The 18,244-nt window shown below is 43.6% G+C and overlaps 1 protein-coding gene across 1 annotated transcript in view; it reads left to right on the top strand.

Moving 5' to 3' along the window:
* The window catches only part of tecpr1a (tectonin beta-propeller repeat containing 1a), a 101,766-nt gene that overhangs the window by 19,284 nt on the left and 64,238 nt on the right, over nucleotides 1-18,244 (top strand). Inside the window, exons 5-7 of the mRNA XM_073060178.1 lie at nucleotides 6,881-7,003; nucleotides 9,435-9,609; nucleotides 10,576-10,676. Of these exons, the coding sequence (XP_072916279.1) occupies nucleotides 6,881-7,003; nucleotides 9,435-9,609; nucleotides 10,576-10,676 (399 nt within the window). The remainder of the gene's footprint in view (nucleotides 1-6,880; nucleotides 7,004-9,434; nucleotides 9,610-10,575; nucleotides 10,677-18,244) is intronic.

The following is an 18,244-nucleotide window of genomic DNA, read 5'->3' as shown; positions in this document are numbered from 1 at the left end:
ATCCAATTTTTTTTTTAATGACAATATGGAACCTGCCTCTATCACTTCTACTGGAAGTTCGTTCCACACAGCTATGCCCCCTCGTGTTACCCCTAAACTTTTGCCCTTTAACTCTCAACTCATGTCCTCTTGTTTGAATCTCCCCTACTCTCAATGGAAAAAACCTATCCACGTCAACTCTATCTATCCCCCTCATAATTTTAAATACCTCTATCAAGACCCCCATCAACCTTCTACGCTCCAAAGAATAAAGACCTAACTTGTTCAACCTTTCTCTGTAACTTAGGTGCTGAAACCCAGGTAACATTCCAGTAAATCTCCTCTGTACTCTCATATATCTTTATATGATATATGTATTGTAGGTGCACTTTGGTCCGGAGGAACATTGTTTTACTTGGTTGTATATATGTAGTCAGATAACCATAAACTTGAGCTTAAACTTGATTTAGAATAAGCTAAGAACACTGTGCATTCAGTATAATCCTTTATTAGAATCAGGTTTATTATCATTGCCATACAGTATTTTGTGAAATGTGTTGTTTTGCAGAGGCAATACAGTGCAATGCATAAAATATACTATAAATTACAATAATAAATATATAATAATGAGGTAGTGTCATTGTCATTTCAGAAATCTGATGGCAGAGGGGAAGAGGCTGTTCCTAAAACATTGAATGTGTGTCTTCAGGCTCATGTATCTCCTCCCCAATGGTAGTAATGAGAAGAGAGCACATCCTGGGGGATGGGGGGGAGTGTCTTAATGATGGAGGCTGCCTTTTGAGGCTTTGTCTTTTTGAAGATGCCCTCAGTGCTAGAGAGGCTAGTATAGAGATACATATACAGGAAGTTTGCCTGATTGTTAGGGATGATCTCTCGTCAAACTGAGGGGCAGTCAAACAACAAAGAACTGGGCAAAAGCTGTTTATACCATAGTTGCAGGAGGATGGGAACCTGAGTATCAGATCAGTTATTGGAGAGGTTATGGGGGCAGATGGTGGTAAGACCTCAGACAAAATTAGGAATCAAAAGGTTGAGCATGGTGGGACTAGAGTCCTGAGCTACTATGTTTCAATGCAAAAAGTATTGTAGGAAAGATGGATAATAGTGCTGAAGATGAAGTAGCTGGTTTACAAACTGAGGCAAGCTGTAGCGAGGAGAGGCTATTGATGGGGGCAAAATTGCAGTGAATAGGATGAGTTGCAACATAAAAGACAGACAAAGTTGAAAAGGGTGAAAACTGGACTGAAGGTGTTATATTTGAATGCGTGCAGTGTACGGAATAAGGTAGATTAACTTTTAGCACAGTTGCAGAGCGGCAAGTATGATGTTATAGGCATCACTGAATCATGGCTGAAATAAGATTGTAGCTGGGAGCTTAATATCCAAGGATACATATTATATTGAAAGGGCAGGCAGGAAGGCAGAGGGGGCAATATTGCTCTGTTGGTAAAAAATGAAATCAAACCATTAAAAAGAGGTGACATTGGGTTGGAGGTGTTGAATCATTGTGGATAGACAAAGGAGAATTGGTTGATGTTGTGTACTTGGAATTTCAGAAGGCCTTTGACAAGGTGTCACGCATGAGACTGCTTAAGAAGCTATGAGCCCATGGTATTACAGGGAAGATTCTAGCATGGATAAAGCAGTGGCTGATTGGCAGGAGGCAGAAGTGTGGGGAAAAAAGGGAGCCTTTTCTGGTTGGCTGCTGGTGACTGGTGATGTTCCAGATGGGTCTGTGTTGGGACCAATTTTTTTTACGTTATATATCAATGATTGGGATGATGCAGATGATTGCTTTGTTGCAAAGGTTAAAGATGATACCAAGATGGGTGGAGGGGCAGGTAGTTTTGAGGAAGTAGAGAGGCTACAGAAGGATTTAAACAGATTAGGAGAATGGGCAAAGAAATAGCAGATGGAATACAGTGATGGGAAATGTATGGCCATGCACTTTGATAGAAGAAATGAAAGAGTTGACTATTTTCTAAATGGAGATAAAATACAAAAAACTGAGGTGCAAAGGGACTTGCAAGTCCTTGTGCAGGTTTCCCTAAAGGTCAGTTTTCAGGTTCAGTCTGTGGTGAGGAAGACAAATCCAATTTTAGCATTCATTTCAAGAGGATTAGAATATAAAAGCAAGGATGTAATGTTGAGACTTGATAAAACACTGGTGAGGCCCCACTTGGAGTATTGTGAGCAGTTTTGGGCTCCTTATCTTAGAAAGATGTACTGAAACTGGAGAGGGTTCAAAGGAGGTTCACGAAAGTGATTCCAGGATTGAATGGCTTGTCATAAGAAGAGTATTTGATGGTACTGGGCATGTATTCACTGGAATTCAGAAAATAGGGGTGACCTCATTGAAACCTATCGAATGGGGAAAGGCCTTGATAGAGTGAATGTGAAGAGGATGTTTCCTATGATGGGAGAGTCTTAAGACCTGTGGACATAGCCTCAAAATAGAGGGGTGTCCTTTTAGAACAGAGAAGAGGAGGAATTTCTTTAGCCAGAGAGTGGTGAATCTGTGGAATTCTTTGCCACAGGCAGCTGTATAGGCTGTCTTTATGTATATTTAAGGCAGAGATTGATAGATTCTTGATTGGTGAGGGCATGAAGGATACAGGGAGAAGATAGGAGAATGGAGCTGTGAGGAAAATTGGATCAGCCATGATGAAATGGCAGAGCAGACTTGAAGGTCCTAATGGCCTAATTCTGCTCCTATATCTTATGGTCTTATCATACAGTTGCAAGAAAAAGTTTGTGAACCCTTTCCAATTACCTGGTTTTCTGCATTAGTTACACATCTAATTGCAATAATAGACAAAGACAATCTGCCTAAACTAATAACACACAAACAATTGTACTTCTTCTTGTCAATACTGAGTGCATCTAAACAATCACAGTCTTGGTTCAAAAAAGTATGTGAACCTCTGGGGTAATGCCTTCTACAAAAGCTATTTGGGGTCAGGTGTTCCAATCAATGAGATGAGATTGGAGGTGTGGGTTGTGGAGGTGTCCTGCCCTATCAAAAAAAAGAAACACAAAGTCAGGTTAATGACAGATCTTTCTTTTCTCAAGAAAGGTCTGTTTATGTGCACCATGACTCAATCAAAGCAACTTTCAGAAGATCTTAGAAGAAGAACTGTAGAGATGCATGAATCTGGAAAAGGCTACGAAAGCATTTCTAAAGACCTGAGTGTTCAACTGGAAGAAATTCAGTACTGTTGCTAATCACCCTAGGAATGGGCGTCCTGCAAGAATTACACCAAAAGTGCAACATGTAATGCTGAAGAAGGTGAAAAAAACAAGGGGAACAGCAAAAGATCTGCAGAAATCTCTAGAACTTGCTGAAGTCTCTGTTCATGTGTCTACTATAATAAAAACACTGAAAAAGAATTGTGTTCATGAAGGACACCACAGAGGAAACCACTGCTCTCCAAATAAAAACATTACTGCACGTCCCATGTTTGCAAAAGACTACCTTGATGTTCCACAAAGCTTCTGGGACAATGTTCTGAAGACAGAGGAGATAAAAGTTGAACATATTGGCAGAAATGCATACCGCTATGTTTGGAGGAAAGAAAGCACAGCATACCAACACCAAAATCTCATCCCAACTGTGAAGCATGGTGGAAAGAGCATCATGGTTTGGGGCTGCTTTGCTGCCTCAGGGCTTGTAATTATTGAGGGAACAATGAATTCAATATACAACTTGAAATTCTTACGCTCCGCAGACTTCCTGGAAACAGAAGAAAAACTCCCAAAGAATGAATGACAGAAAAAGATGTAAGAACTGCAAAGCCTCTGCCCCCTCCCACGCAGAAGCTATAGCAAGCAGCAGCATCCCTCCCCCTCCTCTCCCCTCACTTATTCTAGCATTAAGCATCAGCATTCCCACCACCCACCATGTAAGCCCCTGAAGAGATTGCATCAAGACATTTTACAGGAGGAGGTCAGGGTAGCAGTCCATCACTGAAGTCTAATGTAAGTTGGATGATACAAGAAGACAATGAGCTGAAGTAAGAGTAAACCAACAACAGAATGTTTAAAAAGAAGAAAATTCATGTTTTGGAATGGCCAAATCAGAGTCCAGACCTTCACCCAATTGAGATGTTTGAGCATGACCTGAAGAGTGCTGTTCATGCAAGATATCCCAGAAATACTGATGGAGTGAACCAATTTTGTATGGTGGAATGGTCTATAATACCTCCTTGCCATTGTGCAAGTCTGATCAGCAACACAGGAGAAGTTATTGCTGCCAAATGAAGTTCTACTAGTTATTAAATTCAAGGGTTCACATAGTTTTTCCAGCCTGGACTGTGAATGATTAAACGATGTGTTCAATGAAGACATGAAAAGTATAATTGTTCGTGTGTTATTAGTTTAGGCAGATTGTGTTTGTCTGTTATTGTGACTTGGATGAAGATCACACCACATTTTATGAGTAATCAATGCAGAAAACCAGGTAATTGTTATAGGTTCACAAACTTTTTCTTGCAACTGTACATTTGCTAATCAAAGCAGTCAGTCATTGAACATGTCCGTGAGACAGTGTTAATGGTTCAATAATTTTTTGCGTCAAATCAGTCTGGCACAAATTCATTATCCATTTGGTTACTAATAGCTTTTGCTAATTTAAATGTTTCCATTTGATTATGGGAAAGCATTGTGATTCAAAGCTGAAAAACATGGGCCAAGTTTTTTGTTTCTTGTGAAACATGTTGATAGGATAATATTCCACAGATAAGCCTTTTTGGTATCATCAATAGGAGTGTAGACTTGGAACTTGGAGGCTTGGAGGAATTTAAGGTGGGGGGTTATATGGGAGGCAGGGTTTGAAGGTCGGCACAACATTGTGGGCCGAAGGGCCTGTAATGTGCTGTACTGTTCTATGTTCTATGAACTAACATAGCAAATACAGACTGATTTTGGACCAAATAGCCTCCTTTTGAACTTTATCAACAAATTTAGTAATATTGTCACATATACCGAGATACAGTGAAAAGCTTGTCTTGCATACTGTTCATTACACAGTGCATTGAGGTAGAAGGCGGCAAAACAATAATAGATATAGAATAAAGTGTAACAGCTACAGAGAAAGTGCAGTGCAGGTAAACAGAAAAGTGAAAGATCATAACAAGGTAGATTGAGTCCATCTTATTATCCTAGGGAACCGTTCAATAAAGCTGGAGTAGAAACTGCGCTTGAGCCTGGTAGTATGTGCTTTAAGGCTTTTGTATCTTCTGCCCAATAGGAGAGGGGAGAATAGAGAATGACTGTGGTGGGTGGAATCTTTGATTATGTTGGCTGCTTTACTGAGGCAGCAAGAAATATAGACAGAGACAATGGAAGGGAGGCTGGTTTCTGTAATGTGCTGTGCTATGTGCACACTTCTGCAATTTCCTGCAGTCGTGGGCAGAGCATTTACCATGCCAAACCCTGATGCATTCAGGAAGGATGCTTTCTATGGTGTAAACATTTATATACAAACGTTTGTATTTTAGGCATTGGGTCACACCAAGGTAGTCTACAGCTAATTTTATCTTTTATAAACCTGATTTCCATGGTTATCTTGACTATTCCTCTTTCTACCCAATCTCCTGTAGAAATGCTATTCCCTTTTCTCAATTTCTCAAACATGGCTTTCTGTTTCAGGACTTTAGAGATGTCCTCCTTTAAAGAATGGGGTTTCGCATCTCCATCTTTTCCTAAACAGCCACACTCACCCCATCTTCCCAATGCCTTAACAGTGATAGAGTTCCTCTTGTCTTTGCGTACCACTGCATCAGCCTCCACATCCAACACATTACCCTCTGCAACTTCTGCCATCTCCAAAGGATCTTACCACCAAACATATCTTTGCCATTTACACCCCTCCTCCCGTGCTTTGCAAGGGATCACTCCCTCCATGATTCCCTTGTCCGTTTGTCCCTCCCCACTAATCTCCCTCCTGGCACTTATCTCTGTAAGCAGCCTAAGTGCTATACCTGCCCATACACCTCCTCCCTAACGTCCATTCAGGGCTCCAACCAGTCCTTCCAGGTGAGGCAACATTTCACCTGCAAATCTGCTGGGGTTGTCTATTGTGGCCTCCTCTACCTCCTTTACCTGTTGTAAATTGAGGGACTGTTTTATCAAGCACCCCCTGCTCCATCATACACAAGTGGGACTTCCTGGTGGCCAAATTTTAATTCTGATTCCCATTCCTATTCCGACATGTCAGTCCACAGTTTCCTCTTGTGCTAAAGGGTGGAGGAGCAAGTCTTGTATTTCATCTGGGTAGCCTCCAACCTGATGGCATGATTATTGATTTCTCCTTCTGGTGAACCAATTCCCCCCAAAAAACTTCTTCTATTCCCCATTCTGACCTTTTACCTCACCTGCCTATCACTTCCCCTGGGTTTCCTCTTTCCCTTTCTCTTATGGCTTACTCTCCTCTCCTATCAGATTCCTTCTTCTCCATTCCTTGACCTTTCCCATCCATTTGGCTTCACCTATCACTTTCCAGCTAGGTTCCTTCCCCTACCTCCATTTTATTCTGTCATCTTTTTCCTTCCTTCTCAGTCCTGATGAAGGGTCTCGTCCCGAAATGTTGACTGGTTATTCACTTCCATAGATGCTGCCTGACCTTCTGAGTTCCTCCAGCATTTTGTGTGTGATGCTTTGGATTTGCAGCATCTGCAGACTTGCTTGTGTTTACTATAGCCAAAAATGTATCCTTTGAAGTGTGTTACTGAAGTAATCTATTTTAACTCATCCACTTGTTGATAGATTAGTTGCATAGGTCTTCTAAATCCAGATGTATCTACTTTGAAATTGACTGAACTGGAGGAGTGGAATGAAACCTTATTATGTGGTGTCTTTAAGTTGTCTCTTTGTTTTCCAGATTCCCTCACAAATTACTGGACCACTACCAGATCCCTTTCATGACATTGCTGTAGGAGGATGGGAGGTCACTGATGAGCCTTTAGGACATCTCTCAGTCTGGGCAGTAACCGTTCTAGGCAAGGTACAATGAACTCAGCTTGGTGGAAAACTGACTTGGAAATATTTTTGTGTCAAGAATCTCAATGTAAAACAGGATGGCCTATAAATTGATTACTACTTGGATACCCGTGTAAATTGGGCAGAATTGGAAATTCCCCTCCAAGTTGCATACCACCCTGACTTAGAAACATATCACTGTCCCTTCATTATTGCTGGGTTAAATTCTGGTACTTCCAAATTATAATGGTTCAAGCAAGTGGTGCATTCCTCATCCAAAGGACACTTCGGAATGGGCAAGTAACCAGTGACCTGGTCAGAGATGTCTGAAGTGCAACTTTAAAACTAAAACACAAACAGGTGAATTGCTGGCATCATTTATACCAGGGGTTCCCAACCTTTTTTATGCTGTGGACCCCTACCATTAACCGAGGGCTCCATGGACTCCAGGTTAGGAACCCCTGTGATACAGGTTTCCATTTACTCCCATGCCCATAAAATTGGCCAAGCACTCAGAGTTCTGACTTTAAGTGCAAATGATAACTGTGCAGCCAAACCTGAAAGTTGACATTCAATGCGTATTCAATTTCAATAGGTGTGGCAAAAAATTAAAAGTATGTATTTCCTTGCACTTGGCAGTCAATGTCTAGTTTATTGTCTTATGCACAAGTACAGAGATGCACAGGTGCAGTGAAAAGCTCGCTTGCAGCAAATTCACAGACACGTACAGGGCACCACAGTAACGTGGCAATTAATGTGACCCTATTACAGATCGGGACATTTAGAGTTCGGAGTTCAATTCCGGAGTTTATATATTCTCCCAGTGACTACATGGGTTTTCTCTGGGTGCTCTGGTTTCCTCCCATACTCCAAAAAGGTACTGCTTAGTAGGTTAATTGGTCATTGTAAGTTGTTGTGTGATGAGGCTAAGGTTAATAGGTGGGTTTCTGGGCAGAGCAGCTCAAAGGGACTGTTCCATGCTGCGCCTCTAAATAAAGAAACATAGCATGAGAATAGAGAGAGATGTCCCAAATGTAGACAAATGGGACTAGCTCAGATAGACATCTTGGCTGGCATTGATGAGTTGGTTTCAGAGGGCATATTTCTGTGCTATGACACAGGGTTTTCTGATGTTGAAGTTAGTGAGAGTGGGTGATTAGTTATTATTTGTGTGTAAGGGGGTGTGGTTGGGGTTTTTAATGTTATAGTCACTGTTTTTTCCTGTGAGTGAGGGGGTCAGGGATTGTTATTGTCACTGTTTTATCTGCAGGGAAAGGGTGGGGGATTTTGGGGCTTGCAAGTTTTGTTTCTTTTTCGGGGTAGATGTGTTGATGTCTTTACAACTCTTGTGGTCTTTCTGTATTTCATGGCTACCTGGAGAAGACAAATGTCAGAGTTGTATTTTAAATGCAGACTTTAACTTTTGAACCTTTTTAGTGTTGAGGATGTTTCACACATTGTGGATCAGACTTCTGGCTTTACTTATTCATGAAAGATCTGTACCTTTGACAGTCCTTTCTCCTTTGCATTTGTTAGTGATGTTGCATTGACATAAGTTTCATGCATGCAATGCATTGGTGGGAAATCATTGCAGCTGTGGAAACCTTCAAAGCATATCAGGATCAAATTTAATATCACCAGCATATGTCATGAAATTTGTTGCTTTGCAGCAGCAATATATTGTAATGCATAATAAAAAAATAAGTAGTGCAAGAGAGGGCAAAAATGCAAAAAGTGGATAGTATACATTGGTTCATTGTCCCTTCAGAAATCTGATGATGAAGGGGAAGAAGCTGTTCTTAAAAAGTTGGGTGTGTGTCTTCAGGCTGCTATACCACCTCCTTTATGGTAACAATAAGAGGGTATGTCCTGGGAGATGATGGGGGTGATGGGGTTCCTTGATGGATGAAACCTTATTGAGGCATCACCTTTTGACGGTGTCCTCTATGTTAGGAAGGCCTGTGCCCATGAAGGTGTTGACTGAGTTTGCAACTTCCTGCTGCTTTTTCTGATCCTCTGCAGTGGCCCCTCCATGTTCAAGTCTTGTGCTGCAGATGTATAGAACTGTACAAAAGTCTTAGGGGAAAGGAAAGGAATGGAGCAGGAAGCACCAGAGAGACATTCTGTAATGATCAATAAATCAATTGTTTGGAATCAAATGACCTTGTCTGGTGTCTCAGGAATGGGTGGATCTGCACCTGCACCGTCCTCTGCCCCGGCACTCCTTCTCTGCCACCTGTCACACATCCCTCCTGTGGCACTCCACCCACATCATTCCCAACATCCTTTGCTCCTGCTGGATTTACAGACTCACTCTACTCTCTGTGTAAACAAATACATTACTGTGCAAAGATCTTAGGCACACCAGCTATATATCTGTGCCTAAGACTTTTGCACAGTACTGTAACTAGTTGCTAACACAGAACGTTGCTAATTCGGAGTTTGTTTTCTTTCAGGTATTTTATAGAGAAAATGTAAATGATCACAACCCTGAGGGTTTGTCCTGGACGGAAATCCAGAGTCCTGGGGAAGTAGTTCAGATAGCCTGTGGACCAGGTGACCTTGTGTGTGCTGTACTATGGGAAGGCCAGCTAATGATGAGAACAGGAATAAACAGGGAGAACCCTAAAGGTATACGGTTTAATATGGCATGTTTTGACTTCAGTGGTTTATCAGCCTTAATGGATTTAATGTTATTAAACTCAGTGACCACTTTATTAAGTACCTCCTGTACCTCAAGGTTCAACATTTTGTGCATTCAGAGATGCTCTTCTGCACACCACTGTTGTAATGTGTGGTGGTTGTTTGAGTTACTGTTGCCTTCCTGTCAGCTTGAACCAGTCTAGCCATTCTCCTCTGACCCCTCTCATTAAAAAGACTTTTCAACCACAAAACTGCCAGTCACTGGATGTGTTTTTTTAATTATTTTTTTGGACCATTCTCTGTAAACTCTAGAGACTGTTGTCCATGAAAATCCCAGGAGATCAGCGGTTACTGAGATACTCAAACCACCCTGTCTGGCACCAACAATCATTCCATGGTCTAAGTCACTTAGATCACATTTCTTCCCTATTCTAATGTTTGATCTGAACATCTGAACCTCTTGACCATGTCTGCATACTTTTTATCCATTGAGTTGCTGTCACTTGATTGGCTGATTAGATATTTTCATTAATAAGCCGGTGTACCTAATAAAGTGGCCACTGAGTGAACATCAAAGGATATGTATTAAATATATTGTTAACCAAAATATCTCCTTGACTGTACAGGGTTAAAAACAGGATCAGCCCAACTGGTTTGTGCTATTGTTCGTTCTCCACAACTTTCTCTCAATTTATTTTACCGTGAAAAGGTGATGCCTCTGAAACACCTTTATAAGTGTTATTTGCCTAACCACACCCTGTGTTTCTAGCTGCTCTCCAACTTTTCTCAAACATTAATGATTGAGTTGTTTACTTTTTTAAATTAATAACCCCTGAGGTGTGGGTGGGAGCAAAAGAGTGGTGGAAGTACACATGTCTATTATGGTGCTCTAAAGACAGTGTCGAGTGAGGTCACAGCATCAATGTTATGAGTTCTCCATCATTTGGTCCATAGGGAATTCCTGGCAAATTGTCGAATTACAAAACTCTGGAAATGGTTTTGTCCAGGTCTCAGTGGGTGTCAACGTGCTATGGGCTGTTTCACGGGACAGAAAGGTAAGTGCATGCACCATGAATCTTTCTAGCCATAATATAGTAAATGGTTGTATTAGATTGGAATTCTCCCAGCAACTTCCATCTTCCTCTTCCTCATTCACTAATTCAATCTGCTTTCACAACTAGCTTCATGTTACTGAACTTTTGATATGTTCCATATTTTTGTCGTAAATCAATATGCAAACAGTCATTAACTGGTCTTTTTATCTTTAGTCAACAATGCTGTGATTAATTGGTCTTTCTCTGGTTGTCAGATTCTTCTTCAGTGGAATGAGGATTCCACTGCAGAACAGTCAAACAACCTGGGAAAGACCAGTTGGTTCCTTTATGTTTTATCTTCTCTAATCAATCCACATCCAAAGTCGAAATCTACATTATTGTCCTCTGCAAAAGTACGTCTGTACAAGCGCAATGAAAAGCTTAATTAGGTTCAGCAACATCACAGGCACATAGCATCATAAAAGCAGCACTCACAAGAAAAAACATAAATCAGGCTTAAATTGTACACAATCTTCACAGGAAAGAACACAGAGCAACAAAAAAGTCAAATTTAGTGCAAAGTGGCAATAGTGCTGCTAAACTATGGTGATTAGGATTTGTGCTGGTTGGTTCAGGAATCAAATGGTTGAAGGGAAATAGCTGTTCTTGAATATAAGTTTATTCATGTGCTATCTTTGGCCCTAGTTTTATCTGATCTTTTAATGTGGTCTCTTTTTCTTGATGAATTGTATCAGCTTCAGATATTAAACCCGTTGATTAATCAGATGATACCACTTTCTTCCAACTTCTTAACCTGTAATCAAAGATTTGAAGTACATTTATTATCAAAGTATGTATACAGATTTGTCTTCCCACAGATAGCTATGAAACAAACAAAACCAGGGAACCTGTGAAATCAAAGGCTTACATCAAATCCATTCAGAGAAAGACATCAAACTTCACCCTCCTATGTGAAAAAAACCCAAATCGTGCAAATGACAAAGAAAGGGTGAAAAATACAGAATATAAAACACCAATCCACAAAAGTCATTGCGAGAGTCCAGGCCTATTCAGCTCAACCTAGTGCTGTATCGTACGTAGTTTGCGGGATGCCCAATCAAAATAGGTGCAACCAGAAACACATCATAATGTGAACTACAGAGTCCAATTCACAACTGTGTCGATTAAACCAAGCCGAGACCCAAGCTCCGACTAGTTTTTTCCAGCTGTCCCTGATAATTTTGTTCTGGAAATAATACACCTATAGCATTGTCCTTTGTACTTTGTTTCATTTTGTTCTCCATCAGCTTCTGTTTTTTTGCCAGTTCATGGGTTCCCACAGTAGACACAAGTTTGAGTTCTGATTTTTTTTGATGAGGTTAGCACAATCACTTTACATTGCCAGCGGTCACCGATCAGGTTTTGATTCCTTCCACTGCCTGTGGTGGTGGCATCCGTCAGTCTCGAGAGACCATGGATCTGCGCCTGGAGTTTCCAGGGCGCAGGCCTGGGCAGGGTTGTATGGGAGACCGGCAGTTGCCCAAGCTGCAGGCCTTCCCCTCTCCATGCCACCGAGGTTGTGCAAGGAAAGGGTACTTGGACCCAAGCAGCTTTGTACCGGTGATGTCGCAGAGCAATGTGTTGTTAAGTGCCTTGCTCAAGGACACAAACACGCTGCCTCAGCTGAAGCTCGAACCAGTGACCTTCAGGTTACTAGTCTGATGCCTTGCCCACTAGGCCACGCGCCTTCCACTGCCTGTAAGGAATTCATATTGCGGCAAGCCTTCGGTTCATCATGACAGACAAGAAGAGCTTGTTTATTTCAACTCCAGTTTTATTGTGACAAGCCCAGTAACAGACAGATCGCTATCACTTGTTGATAACCAACTCAGTTACATACAGGAAGTGATTATCATACACCCCAGTTACAGTCTGGGTGACCCACAAACACACAAGTGAGTAACTGTATAACCCAAGCTAAAATGTAACAATAAATGAACTTGAACATCCCACCATAATCCCATGAATACATTTTAAAACAAGAATAATAAGTAGCACTGGCTGCCGGCAATGCTGGGGTGAGCTGTCAACTATGCCTCCCCCTCAGAGTGCCACACTGCTCCTGCTTGAGGGGTCAGCTGTCCCCAGCAACTCCAGTCCAAGAATCCTGATGATGGTCAACACTGCCACCTGGGGCGCTGGGGGGGGTTATTGTCTGGAGATCCCCCCCCCAGCAGAGGCACTGTTTGGCGAGGCAAAAGACAGGGCACTCAGAATGTCACTTCCTTTTTCAGCCATGCTGGGTCTGTAGTGGCCAATGGCCGATACAGTGCTAGCGGATCCTGGTGCAACACAACTGCCTTCTGCTGCTCAGGCAACCACACCCAATATACCACATCAGAAATGCGCTCAAGCACCTCTCCTGGCCCCTTCCAGTAGCTTCCCAGTTTGGACGATAGTCCCTTCTTGCGGGAGGGTAGTAGACCCACCCCCCAGTAAAGTACTGTCCCCAACTGCGGGCATCATAAACCAGATTTTTGCGGCCACTGGCTGCACTTTGGTCCTGCCGAACCGCATCGTGACCAGCCCGCAGGTGCCCCCGAGGTGCTGCAGGTTCTCCAATCCAGCCTCCCCAGGAATGTCTGGCCCGGGAGGGAGCTAAACACTAGATCCACCAGCGTGCACAGCTCCTGACCGAACATGAACACAGTCGGCGTGCACCTCATGCTCTCCTGAACTGCTGTCCAGTATGCCCACAATACTAGGGGTAGGTGGCAATTGTAATCGTGCTGGTGCCCGCTAATGAGGATGATGAGCTGCGTAGCCAGGGTGTGGCTAAAGCACTCCAGCAGCTCATCACTTTGCAGGTGAAGGGAGGTGGTCCATGTTTTGGTGATCCCAACCACCTGCAGACTTCACCAAACACCTGCGCCTTAAAGTTGCTCCACTGGTCACCATGGAGTTCCTCAGGGGCATCAAACCAGCAGAAGAACTCCTCCATGAGTCTCTCAGGGGTGGTGGTGGTGGTACTCTGGTCTGGGACCGCATCTGTCTCTGGCCACTTCGTGAAGTAATACATGGGCATGAGAAGAAAGCTGTTCCTTACATCAGTGCAGGGAAGGGGCCCAGGATGCCCACCACTATGTGCACAGCTTGCCCAACGTCTTTGCAACCCCTAAATAGCCAGCTCCCATCAGCTCATCCATCAACTGCAGCTCCATGGCTCAGAGCCCCCAGGGGACCACCAGCTGCAGGAGATGTCTGTTGCCGTCGGAAAACTGTCACTGCTGGAACAGCAAATCATCTCGCAACTCCAGCGTGCCACACTTGACAGTATAGGGCTTTGGTCTCTGGATCCAGAGCGGAGACCTTCGCCAACTCCGGCTGCCATCCCACACTCAGCTATCTGCTCACCCAGGCCAGTGTGAGATTACTCATCCCTCACTGCGCAGCTGCTGGTGGGGAGACCTACCTTGCCGCTGGCTGCCACTTGAAGTGCCGCTTGCCCCTGGCTCCTCTATGTTGCATTGGGCCAGTGTGAGACTGGTGCTGGTTGTTGCTGTACCATCCTGGTCTACTTCCTGGACTGCCCTGCCGGAAAGCCACAGTTTCTGTGCCAAGGTAGAGCGTTGCACCCGGCACATCCACACGGGCCCTCCAGCAGGTCGAGGCCAATGATGCAGGAGTCCCCAATGTCACCTATCCATGCTTCATGCTCCACTGTGTTTTTCCCCACTGCGATACGCAGCCACTTCCTCTCTCTCATTACCACACAGTTGCCAGTGACAGTAGCCAGCCAGAGTGTCATTATTGTCCACCCAGATGATGGTGATGTCAGGCGAAGATGCTGCCGAAGGCACTCCAGCATTAGCGCGATTACAAAGGCGTAGAGGGCAAGCTCTTCCTGGGCTGCGGGAGGGAACTGTGGGTAGCCATGCCGAGCACAGTGGCAGAGATCTTCCACAAATGTCGCCAGGCTTTCTCCCACATGGGACTGCCTGCTGCCCAGTTCTTCCTTCACTGCTTTCTCCAATGGCCTCTACCCGAAGAACCGCTCCAGTGCCACTATGAGGGTGCTTCTCAACCAGTGAGGAGGGCATTAGTGGTTCCTGCCATGTTACCTGTCTTCCCGTGGCTGCAGCATCTTGGGTTCCCTGGCACAGGCCACAAGGGAGGCAGGTGATTCACTCCACCGTGAACCCTGGCATTTGGTCCATGACGACAGATGAGAAGAGCTCATTTATCTCAACTGCCGGTTTTATTGCGACAAGCCCAATAACAGACAGGGCGCCATCAATTGGTGAGAACCAACCCAGTCACATACAGATGGGGGAGGTGATTATTACACACCCCAGTTACAGTCAGGTTGGCCCACAAATACACATGCAAATAACTGTATAACCCAAGCTAAAATGTAAAATGATCTTAAACATTCCAGCACAATCCCACAAATGAATTTTAAAACAAGAACAATAAGTAGCGCTGGCCGCTAGGGAGTTGGGTTGGCCCCCGGAGCACCACAGTATCTTTATATGATCATGTGGGTTCCTCTGGGTACTCTGGTGTACTTTCATTGTTCTAAAGACAGTGATAGGGTTAGTGAGTTGTGGGCATGCTATGTTGGTGCTGGAAACATTGAACGTTTGCCCCAGCACAATTCTTGGACAGTGTTAGTCGCTGATGGAAATGATGCATTTCACTGTATGTTTCATTGTACGTATGACAAATAAAGCTAATGGTTATCTTTATTTATGTTTCTAATTCATGTTTTGAAATACTTGTTCAAATACTTTGTGTAACTTTTTAATTAACTTTCTTTGATACACATTGCTCAAGTGTTTACATCAATTTCTGAAATCAGTGTTTTACATCAGTTCTGTTTAGTCTATACTCTGTTCAAAACAGTGCTAGTGCAATTTAACAATTCCAACAACCAGAGTTCAAGTCTGACCTCTGGTACAGTCGGTGTGGAGCTTACATGTTCTCTCTGAGATCACAGGTTTCCTAGCCCACCCCCTCCCCTAACACACATTCCATTGACATGGATGGGAATAGTGTGGAGGGCTGTGATCTGGGTGCAGGTCGATGGCACTGGGCAGATTAATGGTTCGGCACTACCAAAGAGTCTGTTTCTGTGCTGTAGAGTTCTATGACTCTGACATGCTGGTAAATTGACTGAAGTGTGTGCAGAACAGAAGGGTGAGTGTGGCACCCTTCTCCCTCTAATCTTTAACACCCTTTCTAAGCAAAAACCTGTCAATCTCTGCTTTAAATATGCCCAGTGACTTGGCCTCCTCAGCTACCTGTGGCAATGAATTTCAGATTCACCACCCTTTGGCTAAGGAAATTCCTACTCATCTCTGTTCTAAATGAACATCCCTCTATTCTGAGACTGTGCCCTCTGGTCCTAGACTCCCCCACTATAGGAAGCATCATCTCCATATCCCCTCTATTTAGGTCTTTCAATATTGGCTAAATTTAGCAAGGGCAGGTCCAGAGCCATCAAATACTACTCATATATTAGTTACCCTTTCATTCCCAGAAGCATTCTCATGAACCACCTCTAGACCCTCTCCAGCACATCCTTTCTTAGATAAGGGTCCCAAAGTGCTCATAGTACTCTAAGTGTGGTTTGTCCAATGCCTTATAAAACCTCAGCATTATATCCTTGTGTAACCCCCTGGGTCGCCTCAGGCTCGCTCAGCTCGTTCTCGTCTAGGGGGAGCAGCCTTCGGCCCCACCAAACTGGGTAATCAGCTGGTGTGGATGCTGTGTGATGTCCCCGCCTCACCCAAAACCAGACAGTACACCATATGCGGTTAAATGAGTACAATTTATAAAGGTTACTATAACTAATTGATTAATAATGATACAGTATATATGAAGGGAAAAAAAATAAAGAAAAGGCGCCAAACTTATCAAAGTCCAAACCACTTCGTGCACAACCGTTGGAGCTCAATTACTGAAGTCTTCTGGCCACCATTTGATCCCCTCCGAACTCCTCGACTTGCAGCTCAGGACCACCCGAAGTGGTCAACCAAGCACATCTATCTTTGTCTCCTCTCCTCGGGGTACCTCCTGGCCTCGGACCCCCCCCCCCCCCTTGGGGTCCGTTCCTCGGCCAGTTTACAGCATCACGTCCTCTCTCTCTCACCCCCTCGCGCCGACTCTCCAAAATGCCCGCCAACAATAGCTTACAGACTCAGAAGAAAGAACAACATTAATCCCAATTGGTTAACAAAGGAATACAATTCTCGTTATCAGTAAATTTTAACCCAAACAAGCTTCCAGCACTCTCTTGCAACAAAGAAGCATTCCTACTTTTAACAAAAACGAAGAAGCCATTTTGATTACATACACAGTAACAAAGAAAAAGAAGAAATCCCCTTTACACTTGCTTTTATAATCTAATCCTCTTTAAATGAACGCTAACATTGCATTTGCCTTCCTTACCACTAACTTTCACGATTTTCAGAAGGCATTTGATAAGGTCCCACATAGGAGATTGGTGGGTAAAATCAAAGCTCATGGCATTGGGGGGAAGACATTGACATAGATAGAAAACTGGTTGGCAGATAGAAAGCAAAGGGTAGCGGTGAATGGGTGTTCCTCGGAATGGCAGGTGGTGACTAGTGGGGTGCCACAGGGCTCGGTATTGAGACCACAGCTGTTTACGATTTACGTCAACGATTTAGATTAAGGCATTGAGAATAACATCAGCAAGTTTGCTGATGATACTAAGCTGGGTGGCAGTGTGACATGTGATGATGTTAGGAGAATTCAGGGTGACTAAGATAGGCTGGGTGAGTGGGCAGATACTTGGCAGATGACATTTAATGTGAATAAGTGTGAGGTTATCCACTTTGGGAGTAAGAACAGGAAGCCAGATTATTATCTGAACGGTGTAAAGTTAGGTAAGGGAGAAATACAAAGAGATCTAGGAGTCCTTGTTCATCAGTCACTGAAGATGAATGAGCAAGTGCAGCAGGCAGTGAAGAAGGCTAATGGAATGTTGGCCTTTATTACAAAGGGAATTGAGTACAAGAGCAAGGAAATCCTCTTGCATTTGTACAGGGCCCTGGTGAGACCACACCTGGAGTATTGTGTACAGTTTTGGTCTCCAGGGTTAAGTAAGGACATCCTGGCTGTAGAGGAAGTGCAGCGTAGATTCACAAGGTTAATTCCTGGGATGTCAGGACTGTCTTACGCAGAGAGGTTAGAGAGACTGGGCTTGTACACGCTGGAATTAAGGAGATTGAGAGGAGATCTGATTGCAACATATAAGATTATTATGGGATTGGACAAGATAGAGGCAGGAAATATGTTCCAGATGCTGGGAGAGTCCAGTACCAGAGGGCATGGTTTGAGAATAAGGGGTAGGTCATTTAGGACAGAGTTAAGGAAAAACTTCTTCTCCCAGAGAGTTGTGGGGGTCTGGAATGCACTGCCTCGGAAGGCAATGGAGGCCAATTCTCTGGATGCTTTCAAGAAGGAGCTAGATAGGTATCTTATGGATAGGGGAATCAAGGGATATGGGGACAAGGCAGGAACCGGGTATTGATAGTAGATTATCAGCCATGATCTCAAAA

Source organism: Hemitrygon akajei, chromosome 11 (assembly GCF_048418815.1).
Source record: "Hemitrygon akajei chromosome 11, sHemAka1.3, whole genome shotgun sequence".
Taxonomy (NCBI): Eukaryota; Metazoa; Chordata; class Chondrichthyes; order Myliobatiformes; family Dasyatidae; genus Hemitrygon; species Hemitrygon akajei.
The sequence above is the reverse complement of the archived record's forward strand: the minus strand, read 5'-3'. Positions and strand labels throughout refer to the sequence as shown.